Source organism: Cyprinodon variegatus, unplaced genomic scaffold (genome assembly GCF_000732505.1).
Source record: "Cyprinodon variegatus isolate N-32 unplaced genomic scaffold, C_variegatus-1.0 Scaffold1329, whole genome shotgun sequence".
Lineage (NCBI taxonomy): Eukaryota > Metazoa > Chordata > Actinopteri > Cyprinodontiformes > Cyprinodontidae > Cyprinodon > Cyprinodon variegatus.
In genome coordinates, this window is record NW_015151782.1 from 154,269 (window position 1) to 162,736 (window position 8,468).

At 36.8% G+C, this 8,468-nt stretch overlaps 2 protein-coding genes across 2 annotated transcripts in view; both read left to right on the forward strand.

The window, feature by feature from the left end:
* Window positions 1-3,659, forward strand: part of heg1 (heart development protein with EGF-like domains 1) — a 20,743-nt gene extending 17,084 nt beyond the window's left edge. Inside the window, exons 10-11 of the mRNA XM_015402276.1 lie at window positions 4-142; window positions 2,573-3,659. Of these exons, the coding sequence (XP_015257762.1) occupies window positions 4-142; window positions 2,573-2,716 (283 nt within the window). The 3' untranslated portion in view covers window positions 2,717-3,659. The remainder of the gene's footprint in view (window positions 1-3; window positions 143-2,572) is intronic.
* Window positions 3,660-5,865: 2,206 nt separating this feature from the next.
* The window catches only part of LOC107102839 (glutathione S-transferase theta-1-like), a 4,541-nt gene continuing 1,938 nt past the window's right edge, over window positions 5,866-8,468 (forward strand). The window contains exons 1-3 of the mRNA XM_015402278.1: window positions 5,866-6,072; window positions 6,661-6,748; window positions 6,831-6,981. Of these exons, the coding sequence (XP_015257764.1) occupies window positions 5,961-6,072; window positions 6,661-6,748; window positions 6,831-6,981 (351 nt within the window). The 5' untranslated portion in view covers window positions 5,866-5,960. The remainder of the gene's footprint in view (window positions 6,073-6,660; window positions 6,749-6,830; window positions 6,982-8,468) is intronic.

Genomic DNA, 8,468 nt, shown 5'->3' on the forward strand with positions numbered 1-8,468 from the left:
GAGTGGAGACATGCAGATGTCGCCGTATGCAGATTTTCCCAAAAACAACCGGATATCCATGGAGTGGGGCAGGGAGACCATAGAGATGCAGGAAAATGGCAGCACCAAAAACCTGCTGCAGATGACGGACATTTACTATTCTGTAAGCAGACTGATATTTTCCTGTCTCCTTTGATGGCCTATTTTTTCTTCCAGTGTAACGTTTTTATTATTTTCAGTTTGTTCGTTGTTTGGATAGTAGGAATCCAGAACAAGCGATGGACGGATTCCCAAAGGTGTGCTTTTCACTACCTGATACGTCCCAGTAGCACAATCCTTACAATCAGATCATTTGCACAACCAGATATATATACGGGTCACCCCCAATTTTATTTTGTAAAAAAATACCTAAATTACATTTTTCCCTCCCCAAAAACAGTAAGTATACAAAAATCTGCTGTGTTAAACGTTAACAATGTATTTCCTGAGAAATGAAATGCCTTAAAATCCTTTCTGTTTTATCAGTCGTCTCTTCCCAATCTGCACTGGAAATGGGATCTTATGCTACTTCCGGGTGCTAACTTTTTCGGCTTTGGATTTAAACATATATCTAGGCTTTTTGAGTTTTATGTTTTCCTTTCGTGTTACCACTATGGTATATAGTGGGTGATCTAAAGAAAGAAATCACTGAAATGCAGATAAACATTATTTAATCATATTTTGCCAGACTACTCTGAGCATGTCAGATGATTGTATCAGAGAAGCAGTTTAATGGATAAAATGTGAAGAGCATTAAATTGTTTTAGAAAAGTCATAAAACTTTTTTTTTTTTTTTATATATGTGTATTTGCATTCTTTAGTGAGTTAAGATTAGAAATAAGTGCTTTTAGTACCAAAATTACATTATTTATGGCGACCTGGATGAATCTGCTTGCACAGGCGTTAATGAGCTGATGGTATGGGTCGTGCTTCCGGGACAGATCGGGTTGTGCTCTGCCTTAGCCCAACTTAGAGCTCATTACATTCAGGTGACGATCTGGATTTAGAAGTTATTCAGAGAATTCCTTAACATTTTGAGACAGGACAGGGCTTTTCAAAATATAACGCATGCCTTTCATAGGCGGCGCCATAGCACCAGAATACAAACAGACATTTAGCCATTTTAGGCAAACCTAAGGCTCTCTAAAAAAGCCCTATAGGTAGCCTTATTGGTAGGCCTTCTCATCCCGTTTACATTCTGTTTGTAGTAATGTTTTATTTTTGCAGGATTGGTTTGTTTGTGGATTGTTTAGCAAGATTACAGAAAAAGCTGTGGATGAATGCGCTGAAATATTTCCTATGCCTGCTTTAGCTCAACCTAGAACCCATGGAATTAAATTATGATCCAGCTCATTACCTTGATTTATCTTCTAAAAGTTTCTTTAATGTTGTGAGATTGGGAAATTAGCTGCTAGGTGGAGGTCTGCACTCTGTAATGTTTGGACCTTTGTCAAAAACTAATAGATACAGTCCAAACAGAACTAATTTTACAGAAATTAAACCTGAGGAAGAATAAAAAAAAAACGTCTGTTAATCAGGCAAAAATCTCTACAAATAGGCTTTTTTTGCCTATAAGATCGCTATAATGCAGCTGGATGAATTTTATAAATCATACTAATTTCTTAAAAAGTTGGTCAAAATCAACCGGCAGACTGGGTTTTTTTTATAGCATCTCTAAGGAAAGATGTGGGATGTGTTGAGTTTAGCAAAAACATTTTTACAGTTCTTTGGTTTAACCCTTTAAAGGGCAAGTTACCCTTTTTGATCCCCTTTCAAATGGAGTCCCCGTCCCTCGGTGAAGTCTAGAGGCACAAGATCTATATCCAGCCTTTCGGCAAAGATACGGCTACATGGCTGTACATCTTATTTTGCAATTTGACCAATTAGATGAGCCCTTGAATGATATATTACCTTCTGGAAATTAAGTTGGAAAAAAACAAAGTCAAGAACAAAAGGTAAAAAGCTAAATGAAAAGTTTAAAAGTAAAGTTAAAAAGTTAATAAGCCTTGTTAAAAATTATATTTACGTTTATAAGCTAAAAAATGTAAGTGCCAGTATCAGCATTAATGCCTCTAAGGTTATGTTGTACCAAAAAAAAGTGTTTTTCATGAATTTCTTGTATAAGCACTTTTGTAATTTTTCTTAACATATTCAGGCAGTTTGTGTTTCTTGTTATTACATTGACATTCATTTTTGGCATCAAAATATCCAAATTCTTTTAATGTTACCATGGTAATGTTTTTTTTTCCTGGATTCCAATTACACTATTTGCTTGAAATGTTGATTTTCAAAGAATTTCACTCAGTGCCCGTGAAAGAGTTAATACAGAAAAGCTGCTGCATTTAACACCTGTTTTATCCTTTAAACATGGGAGAGAAAGCACCATGATTTGGGATTCCTTTGCTTCCTTAAGGCCTGAACTCCTTGCTGTTTTTTACAGGAACACCTGGTTCGACACTTCTGTGTTTTTAATGATTATTGATAAAGTTAAAAACCTTCATTTTCTGTAGCAGCTGATTAATTAAAAATATTTTTCTATGTCATTTCCTCACAGCCTGCTTTGCGTAACGCTGACCTGGAGCGAAATGGCCTCTATCCATTCACGGGTATGCCGGGATCACGCCACTCATGCATTTACCCCGCCCAGTGGAACCCGTCGTTTATAAGTGATGACTCCCGGAGAAGAGACTACTTTTGAGAGCATTTCTCTGGACCCACCGACTTCCTCTGATTCTTACTGTCGTGCTGCATTCTGATAGTTTTTTTTGTCCCCGTCTGATGGTTATAAGGGAGTCAATTAGGCCATCTTGAATCAGGGCTGAACACACAAACCTGTAAAAGTCTGTTTGTTGCTGCATTTTAATGTAACTTCAAGTTAAATCTGTTTCCTGTTACCATTTCAGTATTTTTACATGTTGAATCATCCCCCCGCTCCCTACAGGCCTCACATTGGAGAATGTTTTCTCTATTTCAATTACACAGTAATTGTTCCATTACGTTTATTGTCCTAATGTGATCTCAGTTATTGCTGTCTTGATTTTTTTTACGCATTTTAACCAGAGACAATATTCACCTAGTGCCTTTCAGGAATTAACAAAAAAAATGAAACATAATGCAGCAAACTGTCCAACAATATTTAAAAACATTAGTAGCACAGCACTTGAAGTCCTGATGCATGGGTTCACACCACTGCTGTAAAAATAATCTGTTTTGATAAGACTTTGAAAAAGGAATATTTTTCGAGCTTAACAAGAAAATACAGAATTTCAAAGTGTGGATTAATGCAGACAGTGACCAAATAATGAGTCTCTAACCTGATGCTAGCTGTTATTTATGCACAGTTGTCCATGTGTAACATAACGGACGTTCACACTGACTGACTTTAAAGGGATAAACCTGTGGCTTAAAGTGTGTGAGAGAGGTGGTTTGTATGTGCACAAAGACTGTGTGTTTGTATGGTGTGTGTGTCTGTGCAAAATAATAACTACCAGTTATAACTCTCCATACGTGTTTGAATGTAAGGATGTATAATAATTAGCCGTTGCTGTTATGGATTATTATTTTTATGAGTGTTTGTCCTTTTATGTGTTTATATGATGTGTTTATTCTGCCGTTTTAGTCAGAAGTTTCTATTTAAATAAAAATACTTTAAAGATTTTTGTGTTCATTTCTGATTTAATAAAAAAAAAAACACTTGAAAAGGATTTTACTCTAGGGCTAAATGTAAATAACTATATATGCATGTATATTTCTGCATAAGGATCATTGTCCAAAAGGTTGACCCTCCAGTCCATCACAGAATAAATACACTTACATTCCTTAGGGTAATTTAGAGACTAATTAAGCTAGCGTTTGAACCGTGGAAGGAAACAGGAGAACCACAGAGAAACTATACACACCCAGGAAGAACATTTAAAAATACTCCTTTCAGATATTAACCATGGACCTTTATGCCGTAATGAAGCCAAAAGCTTGAAGCTTTTTCCCCTCAGTAATACAGTAGATGGGGGGGGGGGGGAGCAACTAATTGGATCCTCTCTGTTGGGTTCAGCTATTTAAAAAAAAAAAAAAACCAATGTAGGTATTACATTTCCACAAAAAAAAATTATAAAGAAGATTAGGAGAAATGTAAATACTGAAGCAGGAGAAGCCACTCCCCTAAACATCCAGAAACAAACCGTGCACATTTGCAAAATAACCTCAGTACAATTAGAAATATTGAATATCCTTACATATGAGAACCTTTAACTTTCTGATATTTACTGCAACTTATTCATGATTTCCTTTATCTTAAACTGAATTTAGGCTCCTACAGCAGCAGTACTAATAACTGCTTTAGAATGCTTGTAACACAAAAAGTGAAATCTACTTTCATTGGTGCGATAACCTTTGGCAATGACCCATATTTTTTTTTTTTTATTCAAGACCTTTAGAACATGGCTGCAGAAGACACAATTGCATCAATGAAGTGATTATTTATTAAGAACAATAATGGTAATTTGCCAATAAATAGTTGCTCATGCATCCTCAGAGTAACTGCAAAAATTTAATACACAAACAAAAGCCAGAAAAATGCTTTAAAATAACTAAGCATCCTTGTTGCTTCCATTTGAACTTGACGGATCATCATCAGTATGCGCACCTCTATACATCAGCTGCCATCAGCAGTGTCCTTAGAGAAGCAGGTGGGTTCATCAATCTATGAAAGCTTATAAGATCATTTCCAAACTGTCTGAAGTGCATCATTCTGCAGAGACCGCAGCCACTCAGATTTAATTCAGTTCAGTTTATTTATATATAGTAGGGCCAATCCATAACACACATCATCTTTACAGAGACAGTTCAATCAGATCATACCGTCAGGTCGGTTTAAAGTTTTCTATCAAAGAAAAAAATAGCTGCTTTAACCCAAGGTCGGAGCGTGAAGTTAAGCAAAATGACTCAAAGCTCTAGAGACAAGTAGTCGGTTAAAGGAGTATGGAAAAAAGGGGATATGTGAAACAAATGTGACAGAAAGATAGTAGAGAGCTGAAAGAGGGAGACCAATTAAGAAAGAGATCAGAAATACACAGAAAGACTAAAAAATCTGATGGTGAACACACAATAATATGTAACTAATAGAAAAAAGGAAAAACTAAAAGGGCAACAACTAGAGAACACAAAAGGAAAAAAAAGAAGAGAGACACAAATTAACAGCACAATCAGAAAAGGCTGTACTACAATGATTATTTTAAAGCGTTACTAGAGAAACAGAGAACATCTCTTCTCTCTGCAAGCATTTTGGTAGCAGGACTTAGGTTTAAAAGCTGCATCTGAATTAAGATTAATGTCTTATCAACAAATGAAACCAAAGTAGAGATGTTTTTCCTCTGAAGGGTTCTGATTTATTCTACAAAAAGAATGATTTTTGAAGTCTTATCAAACTCCAAACCTACTAAACTTAAGCAAAATGAAGATCAGATTTTGTATTTTCTTCAAATTAACTTCTGACTGGAGAAGGAAATAAACAACATAGGATATAACTTCTTCTTAGGCCTTTTCTACTTCACCTTTTAGGCGATATAAGCAGCAAAACTCAATGAGCAAATCTTCACCATTTCTTAAACTTAATAATTTACACTGAAGCCAAACTGTTCTGTGAGTAACAGTAAAAGTCACCCAAGTTTAACCGGTTGCATTGGTGCCATAATTTGAAAACCATGGTTCTGGAATTTTGCCTTCTCCCTGCAAGTACATGTGTGAGACAGCAGGGGTCGCAGTTTCCCTATTTATAGAACCCAAACCAGACCCAAGGGGCGGTTTTTCTGAGAATTTCCTGTGTTTATGTGCTCTGGTTCTGGAGTTTGGTTTCTTGAAGGAATCATTGAAAGCTGCATCTTCAGAGCATTTTTTCTGCATTAAAACTCGATAAAACTTCATCAGTGCAGAAGCAAGCAGCAGGGATGGCTTTGGAACTTTATCTGGACCTTTTTTCTCAGCCCTGTCGCTCTGTTTATATGTTTGCAAAGAAGAACAACATTCCCTTTGAGTTCAAGAAGGTTTCTCTGATGCATGGTGAGTTTACCCTCAGGAACACTGGAAAATGCATATTTTAAGGGAGGGTAGATGCTGGGATGGCTGTTTATCAAAGTTCTGTCTGTGGAGGGTTGCTGGTTCAAACTCACCCTGGTTTTCAATAAAAGACAAATATACCATTTGTTGAGACTTGTTTATGTTAAACTGGTTAAACTGGGAAAAAAATTGAAAATGTGGGGAAACTCAGAAAATCATGAGCAGCACCAAAGCATTATTGTTGTAGATTACCTTCTCTTTAGGGTTAACACATATTTATATTGGGCTGTAAGGAGTACCCTTATTATTAATGGACTTATTATTATAGAGTCTGATTTTCTCTCATACAGATAGTTATTGATTAGATTTATTTTAGTTTGAACTTTAGTCCTAAAATATATATTTTTCTTGTTCATATTGTTGTTGTCTTGTTTCATTTCATTGAAATGTACAGAAAATTGGTTAACATGGGTTGTTAAAAAATATTTAAAACTTTTGCTAACCTCTGTCAGCTTGAGCAGATGAAGAGTGAATCATTCTTTAAATGAAGCAGCTTCCTGCTGAACTGAGATGTCTCTGTGTTGGTTTTAGGAGAGCATTTTGGGGATCAGTTTGGAAAAATCAACATGATCAGAAAAGTTCCAGCACTTCGTGATGGAGACTTCTGTCTGGCTGAAAGGTGATCATTAAATAATTTTAAAAAACTGCTTAATAACCTATGCACCTAATGTAGACCTATTGATCCACTTGCTTCCCTCTAGCATCCCCATCATGATTTATCTGGCTGAGAAGTTCCAGACTCCAGACTTCTGGTACCCCACCGATATCCACCACCGTGCTCGAATCAATGAGTACCTGTCCTGGCAGCACACCGCCATCCGGATGTATGGATCCAAGATGTTCTGGCTCAGGGTATGTTGACCAACACGGCCCAAAGCCTTCCTGTTAACTGGGTCTATCCAAAATAAATACAACACTGATGGCTCTTGGTGCAGCAGTAGCTTTAAATCAATCAGTATATATAAAGTTCATATATATCAGGAATTCTTTAATGTCAGACATTTCTAATGCATTTTTAATATAAGACACAAACATTTTATAAAAGTGCTGTGCAATTTTACTAGCAGGTCATTAATATATTACTAATTACAACTGGACATTATAGCCAATTAATATGTCATTCTAATCAAGGGTAAAACCAACAAATTCTCTTTGATTAAAGGATTATAACTCACAGTTTGCTTAATTAACAGGTGTTATTAACAGCTTACCTTTGTGGCTGGACGTTTTGGACCAGCTGTTAAAATCCGAGATGTCTTCATTAATGGTAAATGTCAATAAATCGGTTTATTGATCATTAACCACAAGGAAAATATTTATCTCTTTCTAATAAAGTTGTTACTCACAGGAAGTACGCTCTGCTGCTTTTAATCAACCGGTCACTGCTGAATAAATAACCACAGACTAACACATTAAAACAGAAGGGCTGCTTTGTTTATTGAACCTAATAATCCCTATTACAGTATTATTATGTTCAATAAACTATGCAAACAATACAAACTACTAAAATTAAACACTGAATAAATAAAAGAAACAGTAAACATAAGGGAATTCAAATAAGTTCTTAAGGTAGAGTCTGATAATGTTCAGCTCATTAGCTCAGATGCTGTGATGCACTGAGATGTCCATCAGATTAGCTGTAGCGATATAAATAACAAACAGATGTGTGAAGCTCAGAGTTCAGGAAGGCAGGCAGCGACTTAGCAGCCTTTCAGCTGGAACCACTCACAGCACAGAGGGTCACACCGGACACAGGAGGCCCACCCAGGACATACAGTAAAACCAGTTCTTATCTTGTTGGATTGACAGACGGATATTTCAACAAAACAAGGCTGTCCTAAATTTTTAGCTCAGATCTCTTTGAAAGACTTATTTAGTTCATTTTTCCAGCAAAAATGAACTACGATTCAGAAGATTGCACCATGTGTAATGTGATGTCCAGATGGATGTTCAGGTCTCTCTGTTGCATCCAGACCAGGGTCCAGTGTATGGCGAGTGTTGGCCTAGTGGTTAGAACAGTGTAACTTTGGGTCCCTGAGCAAGGACCTTAACCCCACACTGCTCCCTGGGCACTGCCAGGCTTGGACTGGTAATCTGTGATACCGTGGGCAGCTACTAATTTCAGCCGGCCCTCCTTAAATCATACCCTCTCCAGCCGAGAGACAGATGTAGATGGAAAAATGCCAGGGCCGGAAATCGTTCCCAGTCCGAGTTTGGTGGCCGCCCACTGCTCCCCAAGGGGATGGGTTAAATGCAGAGGGTGTGAATGTCATTGCTCTGTACTTGTGATATTGTAATGACAATAAGATAAGATAATCCTTTATTTGTCCCACAGTGGG